This window comes from Camelina sativa, chromosome 16 (genome assembly GCF_030686135.1).
Source record: "Camelina sativa cultivar CO46 ecotype springtype chromosome 16, ASM3068613v1".
Classification (NCBI taxonomy): Eukaryota; Viridiplantae; Streptophyta; class Magnoliopsida; order Brassicales; family Brassicaceae; genus Camelina; species Camelina sativa.
Window position 1 is genome coordinate 4,787,832 of NC_141895.1, and position 17,338 is coordinate 4,805,169.

The 17,338-nt window shown below is 34.8% G+C and overlaps 5 protein-coding genes across 10 annotated transcripts; all 5 read left to right on the top strand.

The window, feature by feature from the left end:
• The first annotated feature begins 654 nt into the window (after positions 1–654).
• LOC104749852 (EPIDERMAL PATTERNING FACTOR-like protein 6) lies at positions 655–2,817 on the top strand. Of its 4 annotated transcripts, none has more exons than XM_010471563.2 (4): positions 655–752; positions 1,134–1,314; positions 1,454–1,500; positions 2,412–2,817. In XM_010471563.2, the coding sequence occupies exons 2-4, from the start codon at positions 1,161–1,163 to the stop codon at positions 2,655–2,657; spliced, it is 447 nt and encodes a 148-aa protein (XP_010469865.1). In that variant the 5' UTR covers positions 655–752; positions 1,134–1,160; the 3' UTR covers positions 2,658–2,817. The 4 variants fall into 4 exon arrangements, with proteins under 4 accessions (XP_010469865.1, XP_087348011.1, XP_010469864.1 ...); XM_087491885.1 differs by having other exon boundaries at positions 680–752; positions 1,123–1,314; XM_010471562.3 differs by having other exon boundaries at positions 681–752; positions 1,053–1,314.
• A 1,909-nt stretch (positions 2,818–4,726) lies between these two features.
• LOC104749853 (CBL-interacting serine/threonine-protein kinase 11) lies at positions 4,727–6,651 on the top strand. The gene has a single exon (XM_010471564.3). The coding sequence runs from the start codon at positions 5,089–5,091 to the stop codon at positions 6,403–6,405; it is 1,317 nt and encodes a 438-aa protein (XP_010469866.1). The 5' UTR covers positions 4,727–5,088; the 3' UTR covers positions 6,406–6,651.
• Positions 6,652–7,914: 1,263 nt separating this feature from the next.
• Positions 7,915–9,723, top strand: LOC104749854 (uncharacterized). Its single transcript, XM_010471565.3, has 4 exons — positions 7,915–8,100; positions 8,320–8,458; positions 8,687–8,820; positions 8,916–9,723. The coding sequence occupies exons 1-4, from the start codon at positions 7,961–7,963 to the stop codon at positions 9,616–9,618; spliced, it is 1,116 nt and encodes a 371-aa protein (XP_010469867.1). The 5' UTR covers positions 7,915–7,960; the 3' UTR covers positions 9,619–9,723.
• A 1,470-nt stretch (positions 9,724–11,193) lies between these two features.
• LOC104749855 (LOB domain-containing protein 13-like) lies at positions 11,194–12,925 on the top strand. 2 transcript variants are annotated; one of them, XM_010471566.3, is made up of 3 exons: positions 11,194–11,398; positions 11,506–11,791; positions 12,273–12,925. In XM_010471566.3, exons 1-3 carry the CDS (start codon positions 11,385–11,387, stop codon positions 12,795–12,797), a joined length of 825 nt encoding a protein of 274 aa, XP_010469868.1. In that variant the 5' UTR covers positions 11,194–11,384; the 3' UTR covers positions 12,798–12,925. The 2 variants fall into 2 exon arrangements, with proteins under 2 accessions (XP_010469868.1, XP_010469869.1); XM_010471567.3 differs by having other exon boundaries at positions 11,349–11,791.
• A 2,222-nt stretch (positions 12,926–15,147) lies between these two features.
• On the top strand, positions 15,148–16,399 carry LOC104749856 (biogenesis of lysosome-related organelles complex 1 subunit 1). Of its 2 annotated transcripts, XM_019238155.2 has the most exons (4): positions 15,522–15,720; positions 15,805–16,010; positions 16,096–16,225; positions 16,312–16,399. In XM_019238155.2, exons 1-3 carry the CDS (start codon positions 15,579–15,581, stop codon positions 16,186–16,188), a joined length of 441 nt encoding a protein of 146 aa, XP_019093700.2. In that variant the 5' UTR covers positions 15,522–15,578; the 3' UTR covers positions 16,189–16,225; positions 16,312–16,399. The 2 variants fall into 2 exon arrangements, with proteins under 2 accessions (XP_010469870.2, XP_019093700.2); XM_010471568.3 differs by having other exon boundaries at positions 15,148–15,720; positions 16,096–16,399.
• The last annotated feature ends 939 nt before the right edge of the window (positions 16,400–17,338 follow it).

Genomic DNA, 17,338 nt, shown 5'->3' on the forward strand with positions numbered 1-17,338 from the left:
ATATGCATGTTAATGATACTTAAATGTTATATATATGTACCATTAATGATATCGACAAAAGATATCGACAAAGGTTATATATATGCATGTTAATGATATCTAAATTACACATTTATATACATAGTTTTAACTTTTTAACAATAACTATTTCAATTCACAAAGGTTATATATATGCATGTTAAAGCTATTGTTAAAAAGTTAAAACTATGTATATAAATGTGTAATTTAGAAATGAACATGGAACCCCTCTTACACATTTGTTGGGATGTTTTGTCCATACCTCCTTGCCTTTGGAATCTCCCTCATCTTTCATCATACGGCCCTCCCTAATTTCTCTCTCTTCAAATCAGTCACCTCTCTTCTCTCCGCCTAAATTAAGAAATTACTACTTATATGAAACCCAAATCTTTGAGTACTTATGTTAAACCCTAAGAAAGAAACAAAAATCAAGATTAAATTATTAATATCACTATTACTAATCAAGCAAAATCATACCTCATTAACGTGATGTGACACACACCTCAAATGTGTATACAATATACTACACACATGCATATGAAATAACTTAATTAAGAAACAGAAAAAACAAAACAAAAAAGACATAAGAAATTTTTTTTTAAAAAAAAAGAAGAAGCATATATATATGTATGGCTTGGAAGATTGCTAAAAGCAATTTTTGGGGAAAGGAAGGGTACAATGACAGAGAGTATAGAGTGCAGGAGAATCTAACTCCCAAACTTAGCAATGCTTAGGTACCTTTCTTAATTACTTCTCTCTTGCTACACTCGTTCTCTCCTTTCCCTCCAATCTATATAATAATTTTATCCTTATTCTTTTTTTTTTCCTATCTTATTATATATAAAAAATCCAAATTTAATTGCACATTTTTGCAGTAAACCATCCTTGTGTTCTCTCATAATCGACTCCTTTTGTTCATTCTCTCTCTCAACCACTCCCTCTCGTTTTTTGAGAAAACCCAAATCATATAAAACCAAAAAAAATTAAAAAAACCCTATTGAATCATCTTTTCTTGATTTCCATTTTCATCTCAGGTTTTTATATACCCACCAAAGTTATTTTGTTTTTGTTTGCACGGAGGAGTTCATAATTACTCTCTGCTAGCTTCTTCTTAGGTGGGGTTTTCAGGAAGTTTCGTAATCATGGGTTTGGAGAGACCATCATCATTGTCATCATCATTACCAACATCAGAAAACTCAAGGGCCAATAAGTTCAGTCTCTTCTATATATTCCTACTCTTCATCGTCTTCTGTGTGTCCACTACATTCATTACTCCCTCTTCGCTTTCTTCTCCATGTAAGCTCCACCAGTTCCTTTTTCTCGTTTTCATTAATATATATTATTTTTCTCCAACATAAATATCTTTAAATTTATGGTTCGTACGTATCATATAATCATTTGGGTTTACGTATATTATAATGTTGTAAAAATGCAGATATTAGGAACTCTTACTCTAAGAAACTAGGGAACTTCTATGCACAGGTTCGTAAGCTGTTTTAACCTCTTACTCTCTTGCGTGATCCAATATAGTTTTTGTTTTTGTTTTGTGGGTGCTGTTCATGAGTCAATAGTTTTGGAAGAAATAAATCAAAAACTAAAACCACATAATATTCAAAAAAAATTATCTCCTGATTCAAGCATCTTTGGAGTAAAAGATTGATGTTGAATCCTCATCATAATAGACATTAAAAATAATATAATCTTATAATGTGGGGGGTCTCTAAAAGGACTACACATACAAAAGGGGTTGTGGCTAAAATGCGCTTGAACAGTCAGCGACTGTGACGGCATGTCGAGACTGACTGAGCATGCAGATGCCATGTACTCCTTCACAGATACTCAGCCGTCCGATTCATTTTAGCGCACACGAGGACAAGGACAGTACTCAACTTTTGGTCCGTTCACCTCTCGTGGGTCCCCTAACCTTGCTTCTGTCTGTGAATTTTTCGATCTCAATCTAGTGGTAATAGTAGTAGTCATTCGCCCCCACGGCGCACGTTAACGTATGACAGCCTCTTGGAACTTCTCAATCTCTCTGCGCCTTTTTTTGGTAATGTGCGTAGCGCTTTTTCCGGAGCGGTTTTCCCGCGTCTTGTCTCACAGCCCCCCCCAAGCCCTGTCTTAATAATGTTTTTCACCTAAACCGCGAACTTTAGCAAAATCATGCGCATATTAGCAACTTTGTGCACATGTTAGCAGTATTATACTACTTGAGTTGAGTTCACCATGTTGAAAGTCTTTAAATTTAATTAAAATATGTAAAAAAATATTCTTGATTAACCATATCGTTAGGGTTTATGTTACTGTGTATTTAATTTCATCCAAAGAAATAAAATTATAAAGTAGAATATATATGTATGCGTTTGATATATATGGTTTGAGTATGTGCTCAGGAGGGTGGCAAGAGTACAGTAGTGATCAAGAACACTAGGAAAATCGGTGACCAGAGCAAGGAGGCGGAGCTACGGAGGATTCTAAGGGGATTGGGATCATCTCCACCACGGTGCTCATCCAAGTGCGGAAGATGCACGCCGTGCAGGCCTGTGCACGTACCAGTGCCTCCGGGCACGCCTGTCACCGCCGAATACTACCCTGAGGCTTGGAGATGCAAGTGTGGCAACAAGTTGTACATGCCATGATCGTAGATTATATTTATACTCACATATATACATTATATATTTATATATATGATCTATATGTAGGTTTCATGGTTATGTCTTAATTTTTGCGTCTCTACTCAAATATTAATTATTTATTAAACATGCTTCTAAGACAACCCCTTCATGAAACTTTTGATGATTCTCCCGTCTGTACGATAATTTTTAGGTTGTAACAAATGATATAAAATGGTAAAGAATAATTCATGAGCATGACATGCTATTAGTTATTGTCTTATTCAACGCACGGGCTTCCTAATATCGATCGCATATATAGGTTTATGCTCATAATATATAGACTAAATATAGATAAGCAAAAAGCCCAATAACAGTTTTCTTGGCACGTATATAATCGATCATGCATCCAAGAAAACTATAAACATCTATTTCCAAGACTCGTTGATTCCATTTACATTTTGCAACGATTTCAATGCACTCAAATAATCTAACCATATACAGTATACTAATAATATCGAAGAATGCACATACGCTTACGTATTTTCATACTTAATGCATCATGTTATACAAAAAGAAGCAGCTTATGATATCAGTCACAGCCATATATTAGAATATTACTGTTCAAGGATTTTTTTAAGTCGCATTCATTGACTGACTAATTCTTCTTTCCTATTAAAAGCAAGACTTTTATGTAAAATTTAATCGCGATGTGAGTATGGAACTGTCAACTGCCCATGAATTTTCTTCTTCTTTTATTTTAAAAATAAATAGATTATACCGACCAAAGATTTTTTTTTTTTTTTTGGTTCCGCTCTTAAACGGACAAAAGAATAATACTACAATAACAGAGAAATAATTAGTCAATCAGATTTAAATAATAGAGATATAATTAGTCTGCAGTCAGGTTAATGATAGAAATATATCTCAGCACCGAATTTTTCAACAGCCGGCCCACAACCCTGAACCGTCCAGCTGGAAGCCGGCGTCGACTTGTTCCACCGTTCGGATTTTGACAAGTGTTACCATTAGGACACCTGCCACAGTCTCGTGGAACATGTTTTGTATAAACTAAAATTTGTACTAACCAAGTCGCTATCTTCACGAGACTCACGACCTAAAAGTTGAATGAAAACCACATGAGATGAGACACGCTTCTTTTTCGAAATATCGATGTGCATATTTCTAGCACAATATACAAGATTCTGAATTGTTCTAGATGTAAAAACTAAAAAGTACGAGACAAGTTACGAGAGTGTTTGGTGATAAGATCGCGCGTTGCCGCGTTGGTATAGAGGAAATAAAGTAGAAACTATCGACAACACAATAATTGAGAGAGTAATAATTTGTGGGATTGGCCGCATTTGTTTATACGCATGATAAATGCAACTGGGTGTTGACTGTAGATCGATTGTACAAAAAAGTTTATAGAACGAAAATAATTAGTTTTTTTTTTTTTACCCTTTTTGATCCAAAAAATAAAATAAATTACCATTCTATTTGCATGATTCAAGAAATTAGATAAATAAATATTAAAAAAAAAAGATTTTTAACAGTTGACTTATATATTTTTTTGAATTATTATGTAGCGTTAATATTATTTGTGCAATTAAATTATAGGTTACATTTTGCTTCATGGGACAGTTTATCTTGCAATGTTTTCTACTGAAAGTGAGACATGGGATTACGTATAGTAGTAGATGTGTGTATAGACTGTATAGTAAACCTTCACATATAAAATTTGGGTTTTAAAAACTGACTTTTATTTTTTTGGGTCGGTTGCACAAAAATGAAAATATTATTTCGAAAACGAGGACCAAAATTGTATGAATGAGGTCGAATGTTGCTATTCAGAATGATCTTAATGATATCAACATTGCTGTTCAGAATGATTTGGGATGAAATTAACTTAACCTTGGTTTTCGTAAATTTAGTGGGTTTAAACTAAGTTTCATTTGCAAATGAAAGATCAAGATGATATAATTGTTGTGGATCAAGTAACGCTATTGAGAAGATGATCCGGTTAAGTTGCAATATTGTTGCTTAGGGTCATCTGAATGAGGTTAATTTAAGTTTGGGTTTATAAAACGTTTTAAGTTTGGCTTCTTCGTAAAATACATATAAAAATGTACAGTATATATTTTCGTAAATGAGAACCAAGCTGTAACTCTCTCATTGATATAATATTCTTTCAAAAAAATTATCCATTTAGGAAAAAATAACAAAAAGATAAAAGAGAGATTCGGTTAGACTCTGTTTTAGGCATCTTAATCCTCATCGTTAAACCTCAATCCAGCCCCATTTAAATACCTAACCACTTCCTTTTATAGTTCTTATTCCATAAAAAGTAAACAAACTTCTCCAAGAAGAAAGACTTTTTAGCATACGTGATCACATTTCAATTACGCGTATTCAAAAACTCTCCAAGCGAACATCATTTTCTCTGGCTTCTAAAACCATGCCAGAGATCGAGATCGTCCTAGGCAGCGGCGACAACAAAGCCTCCGCCGCATTATTCGGAAAATACGAGCTCGGAAAGCTTCTAGGATGCGGCGCCTTCGCCAAAGTCTTCCACGCACGAGACCGTCGAACAGGACAAAGCGTGGCTGTGAAAATCCTCAACAAGAAAAAGCTCTTAACGAATCCAGCATTAGCCAACAACATCAAACGAGAGATCTCGATCATGAGGAGACTATCTCATCCTAACATCGTTAGGCTCCACGAAGTAATGGCGACGAAGGGGAAGGTCTTCTTCGTGATGGAGTTTGTCAAAGGAGGAGAGCTTTTCAACAAAATCTCCAAACACGGACGTCTCGGAGAAGATCTAAGCCGTAGGTATTTCCAACAGCTAATCTCAGCCGTTGGTTACTGCCACGCTCGCGGTGTTTACCACCGCGATCTCAAACCGGAGAATCTCTTGATCGATGAAAACGGAAATTTAAAAGTTTCCGATTTCGGTCTCAGCGCTTTAACAGATCAGATCAGACCCGACGGGTTGTTACACACGTTGTGTGGTACTCCGGCGTACGTGGCGCCGGAGATTTTATCAAAGAAAGGTTACGAAGGTGCTAAAGTCGATGTATGGTCCTGTGGAATCATCTTGTTCGTTCTCGCCGCCGGTTTTTTACCGTTCAACGATCCGAATCTGATGAATATGTATAAGAAGATTTACAAAGGTGAGTATCGTTGTCCTCGATGGATGTCGCCGGATCTGAAACGATTCGTTTCTCGTCTTCTCGAGATCAATCCGGAGAAGAGGATCACCATCGATGAGATTTTGGTTGATCCTTGGTTTGTTAAAGGAGGACTGAAACAGATCAAGTTCCACGACGAGATCGAGAAAGATCGGAAGATTGAATTGGAAGGTGTGAAGAGTTTAAACGCGTTTGATTTGATTTCGTACTCGTCGGGGTTAGATCTGTCGGGGTTGTTCGACGGTTGTAGTAGCAGCGGCGGTGATTCGATTGGGGAGTCGGAGAGGTTTTTATCGGAGAAGACGCCGGAGATGTTGGCGGAGGAAGTTGAGGTGTTCGCGAAGGAGGAGAAGCTGAGGATGAAGAAGAAAGGGGATGAAGAGTGTGGGTTTGAGATGGAAGGGCAGAATGGGAAATTTGTTATTGGGATTTGTGTTTCGCGGTTGAATGATTTGCTTGTGGTTGTGGAGGCGCGGCGGAGAGGTGGTGATGCTGATTGTTACAAGGAGTTGTGGAATGATAAACTCCGGGCTCGACTTATTCGCGTTTGCGATCAGACGCCGCCAAACGCAGCTATTTAAAAACAAAAAAAAACGCCGTTCTTTTGAGATTTTAAAACGCCTAATTGCTGTTGTTGGATTTGGCCGGGTTGATTTGCGTTCTTGTTACGTTTTTAGAATCATTACGGCAGAAAAAAAAAAAAAAAAATCACGTATGTATTTAAATACTGTACTAAATTTTAAGTATCTATTTTGTGCTTTTTCTGAGAAAATGTATGTATTCACTATGTACCAGTACAACGAAGTATAGAACTGCATTTGTAGATACTTACTCTTTTGTATTATGTAGAAAATATTCTTCTCTATGTCTAATTTGGATTTCTAATTTTATTCACATAGTATTGGAGGGCAAAATTTAATAGGACTTTATTATCAATTTTGGATTATTGCTTGTGTGATATGGCTTCTTCAATTTAATATTGTGTAATCTATTATTGAACATTTGAAATGATTGAATATGGAGTTCCAAGTCCAGTGATGAAAAGGTATGTACATACAATACCTTGCAAAAACTTTAACAATATGCATATTGTTTTTTATGGGAAAAAAAGAAGCTATTATTGTCCACTTGATTAGGAATTTATAACTCAAAAGGAGTGAAGGTTAAGGAATCATTATCATTATTAAAGCATCATCATAAGCACCAGCCTTTCTTATTCATTTCATCATTTGTTTGGCCGATTTTGTTTTATTTTTTAAAAACACTAATTATTTAATTTGATCTCATATGATCATTGAATATCTCAAAGTACAATTTATGCCCACCTTTTGGTTTTTAGGCACGAAGAGAACCACAAATGTGGCAAAATAGGTTGTTTGGTGTAAATTAGGACAGTAGATAAAGAAAAAATGTGGTTGATGAAGTTAAATACGTCTTTAAAATAATATCTATATTAAAATTCACAATAAATATCTTATAGTTTATAACCATTATGTGAATTCCAAGTAAAACAATAAATTACACATTTTATCGTTCTATTTTGGTTAGTCACTATGTAATTGCTCATAATTCACCGTAGGCACAATCATAAGTTTAAATGTTAGAGAGAAGAAATAATAATAAAGCAAAAGAATTGAAATTTACAATATAATAGACCTGCCATACAAAGCTACCCATGTATCCTTTAATTTTTTTTGGTTGGCCCTCAAATTTCTGGGCAAGTAACTCCTCATCCCATCGGTATTGGATGGGGAGGAATAGTGCAACATCATATTTCATGAATGATGTAAAATAATGTAGTATTAGTATATATTTCATGTTTTTTTAAGTGATTACTTAATATATGTAACAATTATTAAATAAAAAAATTTAAGTTATGGGTAATGATATAAACATAGTAATTAATCCGTAATTACTAATTAGTATCAATTTTATTTTGAACCTGATGGGTTTTAAGGATTCAATGCAAATAAACGATGCAAGAGATAGATCGTAGTTTTCAAATTAAGCCATATCGTATAACTATTGGGCTTTAACCAAAAAGCCCATTATCATACTTCACGAGATAACGGATTTTAAAGTGTCGCCTTAGTCCAACGGTCGAATTGAAGCGAAGCGAGAGAGAGAGAGAGAGAGATGAGAGAGAAAAGGGGAAATCGGAAAACCCTAGATCCCGTCGGTGAGGAGGGAGTCACCGGCAAAGAAGGGAAAGGCTTCTTCGCCTGCTACCTCTTGACCTCTCTTAGCCCTCGTCACAAGGGTCAAACCTATATCGGGTACTTACACTTCTTTCTCTCAATCTCTGGGTTTCGTTTTTTTTTTTCCTTCCCCAATTCGATTTTGATGATCCGTACCACTGAAATTGAAAGATTCTGTTCGGTTATGATAGTAATCGATTTAGATCACTGATGATTGAGTCTTGTTGAATCGAATTGGTTTGATTGTGAATCGAATCGAATTAGTACTCGGATGTTACAATAATCTGGTGTATGCAGGTTTACGGTAAACCCGAAACGGAGAATAAGACAGCACAATGGAGAGATTACTAGTGGTGCTTGGAGAACAAAGAGGAAACGTCCCTGGGAAATGGTTCTTTGTATCTATGGCTTCCCCACTAACGTCTCTGCCCTTCAGGTTCTTCTTTTTTTTTTTAACTCCCTTCAAGATCAAAGCTTCAATCTTTAGATAATTTTTTCACCAATCTTGGCAAAAGATGTTGCTTTTACTTCACTTATGGCCTCTCGTTTATGTTTATCTCTTTAAATTATCAATTTGAATTGGGTTTTATAGGCTTAGTTGAAGAGATAATGATAAGTAATAGGTTATGTTTTAGTAAAGCTGATGTGGAAACCTTGTTTGCAGTTTGAATGGGCTTGGCAGCATCCGAGAGAATCAGTGGCAGTGAGAGAAGCTGCTGCTGCTTTCAAATCCTTCTCTGGGATTGCAGGCAAGATTAAGCTTGTATACACAATGCTTAATCTTCCAGCTTGGAACAGGTTAGGGAGTTTTGTTGTTGTTATTGCCATGATGCTATCTATTTACTTGTCGGATTTTTGACATAATCATCTCTCTGTTGTCTTTTGGTGACCAGTTTAAACCTGACAGTTAATTATTTCTCATCAAAGTATGCTCACCATGGTGGTCTTTCTCCAAGTTTGCCTCTACACATGAAAGTCCAAGTTTGTGGTATGGATGATCTTCCGTATTTCACAAAGCTAGACAACAGTTCTCAACCCGAAGATGATGAGAGTCCTGAGGTTAATGAGGATGATGATAGTAACCAAAGCCAGCCTGGGAATTCAGGTACAAGCTCATCTGATGACTTGTATCCGGGCGAGAATGAGAAGGAGCTTCATGAGCGGCATTTTGAGAAAGCGAAAGAACCCGTAACTGTATTCGATGATGACAGATTAGCAAATTTCAGTGGTTTTGGCTCATTAGAAGAAGAGATTCTTGAAGATGAAGTATCACATAGCACTGTAGGATCCGTTGAAGTTATGGAGAAAGAACCCGAGACTGTATTTGTTGACAGATTAGCAAATTTCACTGGTTTTGGTTTAGTTGAGATTGTTGAAGATGAAGTATCACATGGAACTGTAGGATCCACTGAATCTATGGAGAAAGATTGTTGGAGAAGAAAGAACCTTATCGCCTCGACGACCACTGAGGTTGATGTTGAGGTGATCGATCTGATGACTCCATCACCGAGCTGTAGAGCTGGGTCGTCCATGAAGAGACGAAGAGTTTCTGAGTTAATAGATTTAACTATGTCTCCTAATTTCATAGAGTTGTAGAAATAATACACAATATCTTAGTTGTGCCTTGTGTGCAAATAGTAAAAATCAACTTTCTTGTAGCTTTCTTTTATATATAATAAAAGATTTCAATCCTTTTGAATATTGAGTATCTCATTTTTAAAAGGTTTATGAGTTCCAAACTCACTATTGTTTAGTAACAATTTCACTTATTTAGTCTATACATAGTTATGAACATGTGTGTCTCTCTATGCTGGCACTTTCTAAATCGCATAATCAATGTTGTTGATTAAGAGAAAACCTGTTTTTAAGTCTCTAACTCTCCATTATTGCGTAACTCAGATTAAGATTCACCTCAAGTTTTGGTTCCCACTTCCCATAGAAGATATACTAGTTTTGGTTACACAAAGCTAGAAAACCAAAACAAACAACCGACTCTATCTACACTATTTTATACTTGTGTATAAGTTTACAAAGACTATATACAACAGTTTAAACTAGTGTACACTAATACTATGACCACATGATACATCACATGTATGAATACATTTACACTTTGAGAAAGAAAAAATCGTATTCCGATTATCGGAGAGTGTGTAATTGATGAGATCGGCAGTATCCACATGTTCTCGATCGATGTTGGTTGTTGACTTTTTATATTTGTGTTGTGAGGTATGCATGTTAATATGTTTATTATGCTAAGACGTGAGAGTACTTGACACGAGTGAACAAAAAAAATGATAAACACGAACAAATAATTTTGTAATTACGGTCAATGATCTTACACTAGAAAATGTTTAAGCATTTAATTTTGGGTTTTTAGATGGAAACATCCTTCACATGTAGTCACATGTCCAATATTTTGGATTTCTTTCTTCTTTTTTGTAACCCTTTTCTTTCGTATTAGATTTTTTTTTTCTTTTAACAGTTTGACATAATCGCACATGAAGTAGCAACAAACACGTGAAGAGGTTGACCAAAGAAAAATAACAATGAAAAGGTTCGGTTTCTCCCATTATCTTAGCGTAATTCTTAAAAATACAAAATGAGTATGATCTTTAGCACCAAAATTTAGTCTTTTTAAAAGAGTTTGTTTTTGACTGTATATTGAGTTGAATCTGACCATCTTGGTACGATTTGGATTGTTTAATCGAGATACGGACTGAATCTGATCAATTTGGTACGGTTCATCCGGAATGTAGAAACCTAGTGCTACCTCAATATGTAGTGTTGACTATTGAGTCGAGCCCAAGTACAAGGATTGGTACAATTGCGTCCATATTTTTCTTTCTTCAACTAACTTTCTTTAACCACCTACCCTAAAGGTTATATATTTTATGATGAATTGTCTTGATCGTTGGGTCTTGATCTTATTTAGAAATGTGTTTATATATCTTATGGTCAGATTCTCAACTTAAATCACTAAAATCCAAGTTATTTTATTATGGACGTCGGCCAAAAAAAAAAATTCAGTATTTGATTACTTATTGATGATAGATAAATATTAGAGTAAATAATCTTTTTTCCAAATCTCGAACATTGATAATTAATATCTTAACGTACAAGGGCAAGGCAAGTTTTTGTATATATAGATAGTCTAGACAATATATAATTAAGTATAGATCATTCTATAGTCTTTCCATTTTAAATAAAGAAAGATCATTTAATACACCCTAAATCCTTAATGACTCTCCCTTTTTAAAGAAGCTCTATTGCTTGCATTGTATCCTCTTCTTCTTCTTCTTCTTCCTTTCTTCTCTTCCTCCATTGATGCTCTCTAGAAAACAAACCTTATAATTAAGTGAATGTCCAGAGACAGGTAAAAAATTAAATCAACATATATATTTACACAAATTGTTTTAATGATCTTTTGATTGATCAATCAACTTGGCGCGTGGTTGTGGTGAAATGAATGGAAAACAACAGGGAAGAATTTGGAGAGTACTACGAGATCGTGAAGAAGATAAAGAAAGATCCAACCTACGCAACCACGACGGATCATCATGCCGTGATGGGGATCAGGAGACACGTGGCGGCGGTGCCTCCGGGGACAACGTTGAACACCGTGACCCCATGCGCCGCTTGTAAGCTCCTTCGCCGTCGTTGCGCGGAGGAGTGTCCTTTCTCACCTTACTTCTCGCCCCACGAGCCTCACAAGTTCGCCGCTGTTCATAAAGTCTTTGGAGCTAGTAACGTTTCTAAGATGCTTCTGGTACGTACTACTTACATATATTAATTTCTACATTAATTAAGGTTTCTTAATTCTTGATTACTCTATCGATCGATATACATATTTGATATAGTTGAACGGATCTACCATTTTTTTGTTTGGCTCTTCCCAAATCTATTGAAAACAGTAAATTTTTAGTTTGTTATATATAGTCCAGGTGGTTTATCTAATTAGCATAGGTAGATAAGTCATTATCCTTAGATGCACATACTATTGATATATATGCAATTATACGATATATAGTCTCACATTTTTCTCTAAACTTTTTTTTTGTGTCGGTCAGTTGCTGCAAAACACCATGCTACTATTACTTAATATTATTTACACATTGATTACGGATTTTTTTACATTTTGGTATATTGCTAAATACTTTTAAAAGCTTTAGCACTAGCTTGTATAATTAGAATAGAGGTGTATAATATGCACATGCATGTAATTTAATCAGGGACTAAAAGTGTTGCAGGAAGTGGGAGAGAGCCAGAGAGGAGACGCAGCGAACAGTTTAGTGTACGAAGCAAACCTCAGACTAAGAGATCCAATCTACGGCTGCATGGGAGCAATCTCAGCTCTTCAACACCACATTCAGTCTCTTCAGACCGAACTCACCACCGTCCGTACGGACATCCTCCGCTACAAATACCGAGAAGCCACCACCATCAATTCCCTCCAAAACAACAACAACAACAACTTCAACAACAATACAACAACATCTTCAGTGAGCTGTGATCATCATGCTCTCGCCTCGGCGATTCTCCTCTCACCACCACCTCCACCTCCTCCTCCTCCACGACCACCAAGGTTGCTGTCCTCTCAGCCAGCTCCACCACCTACACCACCGGGTTCTTTGCCGTCTCCATCGATGGTGGTGTCGTCCTCTTCGTCTTCCAACTCATCAGCCACCAATTCTATGTATAATCCTCCTCCTTCTTCGGCGGCTGGATACAGCAATTCTCTGTCCAGTGATAATAATGTTCATTACTTTGATTAAAACAGAATTATGTGGTTCTTAATTCTTTTTTTTATAAAAAAATTATATTCTATTTTGTTCTTAATTCTTAAATCAGACGCTAAACCTTTTTATATGTCATATGATATGATCATATATATTCTTTATTTCTTTTCCTTCTAATTAACTATTTCATATAGTTTGAACATATTAGTACAAACCATTATTTGTCAACATATGCCTGACATTAGTTTGATATGTGTAACATAGAGCAAATGTACAAACCATTATTTGGTTGAAATTTACATTTTTGATACTATTATCTTAACCAATACATATCATTGATTGAATGTTCTTGCTTTATATTTTTGACACGGGATATGATTTGCTTTCACGCTATGTGTAAGATTGCTTACATGGATTCGTTTCCTCTATGTTAGATGAATTTTCTTAATTTTATTTAACATAAAGCATGCAAAAAAAAAAATGTCGTTTTTATACTATACTTCTTAATTGAAGGAAAATCCAGTTGACGCATATATAAATTAATAAAAATAAAAAATAGAAAAAATCAAGAATCAACAGTTTTGGAAAGACGTAATAGAACTTTTTTTGTTTTTAAGAGAGTTGAAATTGAAACTATTGAAGAGGGAAGTAATTAAGTTATGAGCTAATTAAATTATTTAGTTAACTCAGATTTAACATTAAATGGAGGCGTTGACTACTATATAAATTTAGCAACGAGCATTCCCATATACACTACTAATTAATTTATACGAATTCAATGTGGTTTAGTTAATTAAAGGGATTAATTGATATCAATTAATTATTACTCATAGCCGAACAGAATCTATTAATATCCCTAACAGAGTTCCAGAGTTATCACATGACGCAATTACATTCATAGTAATATAGTACTACTAGTATTATCTGATTTCTTGATTACACAATGTCCCACACACAAGCTCTTAATCATAACATTAATGTTTTCTTATCTCCAGCCATGCTACAGATCATGTTTTGCTTGTTAACATACACAATGTGTTCACGGAGAATATTTTTTAAAAAAATTGTTTTGTATTTTTTCCCATATTTAGAAGTATAATATATCTATCACAGTGTAAGTAGATTTGTTTTCATTTAAATAAAAAATTATATACATATATGGGCAATTGTCATAAATACCACTAAAATAGGTTTTTATTCCAAAAATACCACAATTTAGTTTTTTTTTCCAAAAATACCATATAATTGAATTAAAGTTCTAATACTAAAAACTAATTCCTAAATTATAAATATTAAACCCTACCCCTAAAAACTATACCCTACAACTAAATGTGTCAACCCAAACCTAAAAAAAAAATTCTACATCCTTAAAAATGAATTTTTAGTGTTTGTGGTAATTTTGGAAAAAAATCTTTTATGGTATTTTTGGAAAAAAAACCTTTTTAGTGGTATTTAAAGGAATTTCTCTCTCTCTATATATATATATATATATAATTAATGTTTTCTATGTTAAAATGAAACATTTAGAAATTTATTTGCTTGTTACAATATAACTCTTCGGTTAAACCTCTATAATCTTCTTTGTCTGTTTGAGTACTAGATTTAAAATGATCAAATTGTAATTCTTCTTTTTTTTGTTTTTGATCAAAATGATCAAATTATGATTCTATATTGTAAAACTAAACTGAAATAATTTCTCAATGGAGCGAAAATTATCTTTTCAAGAACATTTAATTACTCTCTGTCTTATAAAGATTGCTATTTAGAAACTTTTACACATTTTAAGAAAACAATGATTATTGAGTTTAAATATATATTTTTTTTGACTAAAGAGATATTATTTAATTTTAAACCAATAACAATTCAAAATTTTAAATATTTTCAATGATTACTTCTTGAAGTTTACAAAACATCAATCTTTGTGGGATAAAAAGATATCCCAATACATCAATTTTTATGAGACAGATAGAGTATTACAAACACTCTCTCTATTTCACAAACAATGTCATTTTGACATATTTCACACAAATGAATAAAACATTGAATTATATATATATATATATATGCCACATGGTTGTTTGTGGTTTAATTAGTGTGAGATTAAAGATAAAATTAAAAAATTTAGTATAAAAAATATATTAAAAATGTAAAATGATATTTTTTGTGAAACAACAAACAAATTTTTTTTAAATGACATTCTTCGTGGGTTAATTAAATTTTCATGGTCTATGGTCTAACAGCATACATGCGAAGAAATGCATTTTAATAAGCAATTTTATGAACTCTAAGCTCGTATTTTGAAGAAAGGTATTGGTAATACACGCACAGTCGTATGTCCACTTCTCAAGGATCTATTAATGGATGCAGCAAACACCACACGGCGACCAATGTCTTCTCTTCATAACAAATTAAAGAGTCGTTCAATTAAATTGCTTTCTTTATAACATCATTTCATCACGACAATTTCGAATATACGAGTGGGTCAATCCGGTCCGATTCGTTGGTTTTGATTTGGTATGTTCCTAGCTTTTCATACTTTAAGGTATTGTAATTTTTTTTGTTTTTGTTCGGTCAGCGGTTCACTGTTCAATTAAATCTCTGGGTTGTATATGATTGTAACTGTAATCTCATTGGTAATATTTTTAAGACGTTAAAAAAAAAAACCGTGTTGGTTTAGAACGAAATACGTGCCGTTTCTACGAGACCTAAACGGCGCGTAGTGCAACAAGTAACTGTTGTGTATGATACGACACGAAATAGTCGAAGCATAAATTAATTGTCACCGAACCAATTCACCGGAGAAAGAGAGAGAGAGAGATGAATACGCCGGCGCGTGGGCGCGTGCTACCGTTTTCGGAGAAGGAGAAAACGGAAGAAGAGTCCGGAACACTGGAATCGAGTCTCCTACAGCTAATCGATGACAATCGTAGATCGTCGTTACATCTCCGGGAAAAAACCGGTACGTAAAAACCGAACTCATTCCGAATCAAAATTCGAGAGAATTAGAAAAGTGAGATTCACAAATTGGAAAAAAAAAAAACAGAGAGATCGAGGAAGGAAGCGATCAGACACGCGGCGAGAACGGCGGATCTATTAGTGAAGGCGGTGAACGGAGGAGTTGAGGAGTGTTTCGTGAACGAGAAACGGATTGAGTCTGAGATTAGGAATCTGGCGGTTACGGTGGCGCGATTCGGGAAACAGACGGATCAGTGGCTTGCTGCGACTCACGCCGTTAATAGCGCCGTCAAGGTTTTCTCATCATCTCTATTTCGTCTTCTTGGTTTGTTTTTTTTTTTGGTTCAATGATAGGTCTGTGTTGGTTCGATTTTGATAGGAGATTGGAGATTTTGAGAATTGGATGAAGACTATGGAGTTTGATTGTAAGAAGATCACTGCTGCAATTCGCAATATTCATGATGATCAATAGGAGCAACTTGTTTGTGATACACTCATTCACTTTGTTGGTATTTTTGATACAGAGTTGTTCTTTTAGGCATTTGATCTTTAATAGAAGAACCACTTCTTTAGCGTTTCTCTGTTTTGAGTGTAGTGCAACAGATTGGATCAAAGAGTTTGGGACTTAATCGAATTCACTGGTTCCTTGTGAGAATATATGGCATCCACTTTTGTTTCTTGAACAGATTCTCTCTCAAATGCACAGAGATCATGTCTTCCTTTGGTTAACTATGGTTTAAATTGCGGCCACCCTCTTTGTGGTGGTTAATTTCTTTTATCTTTCTTTTCTCAGATTTCTACCGAGGCAACCTAACTTGTTTCTACAACTCGTTTAACTGCTCTGCTCTATAGCTTTTGTCAGTTGCACATCAGCTAAAATCACTTCATCTTGAGGTCTCGGCTAAACCACCGTAAAATGTTGGCTGTTATGTTTTGTATTGATCGATCATGAACTTGTGTTGGGAAGATCATCTCTGAGAGTTATATATCTGTCTGGCCACAGGTATATATCTCCGCGAGTTCCTTGTCTGCTTTTGTCATTTTGAGTGATTCATGAGATTCCCATTCCTTTTCTTCCTACATCTCATCTTCATGAGCTTATTATTAAGCTTGAGTAGGCTTCATCAAAGTTCTTATATATCAGACGCAGTCTAGTGTGGTTAGGCTTTTTTAACTCGTCTGACATAGTTTGTGATAACTCTATGCACCTGCATTTTTGAATGGACTCTCTTTTCGTGTTTAGGTTCAAATTTTAACAATTCAAAAACATCATCGAATTTGTTTATAACAGAAAAGTTTACAGAAGCCAATAAACAAATGGGCCTAATAACCTACTTCAACCAAAATATTTTGAATTCATCCACCAAATAGGACCATTGAACATATCTTTCAGTTTCATGTAGTATACTCAATTCGTTACAGTTCCATGTATGAGCCAAGCCACAAACTCTAGTAGTACGGGAAAGTCGCACGTTGATGCACAGAAAGTAAGAGCAATCCATGAAGGTACGAAAGTGACATGAGTTCGTTCACCTTATTTTCTGCGATGTAGCTATCCGATTAAAAGCATCTGTAAAATATGCTCAATATATTCAAATTCTTGAATCGTTTATCTTCGCATA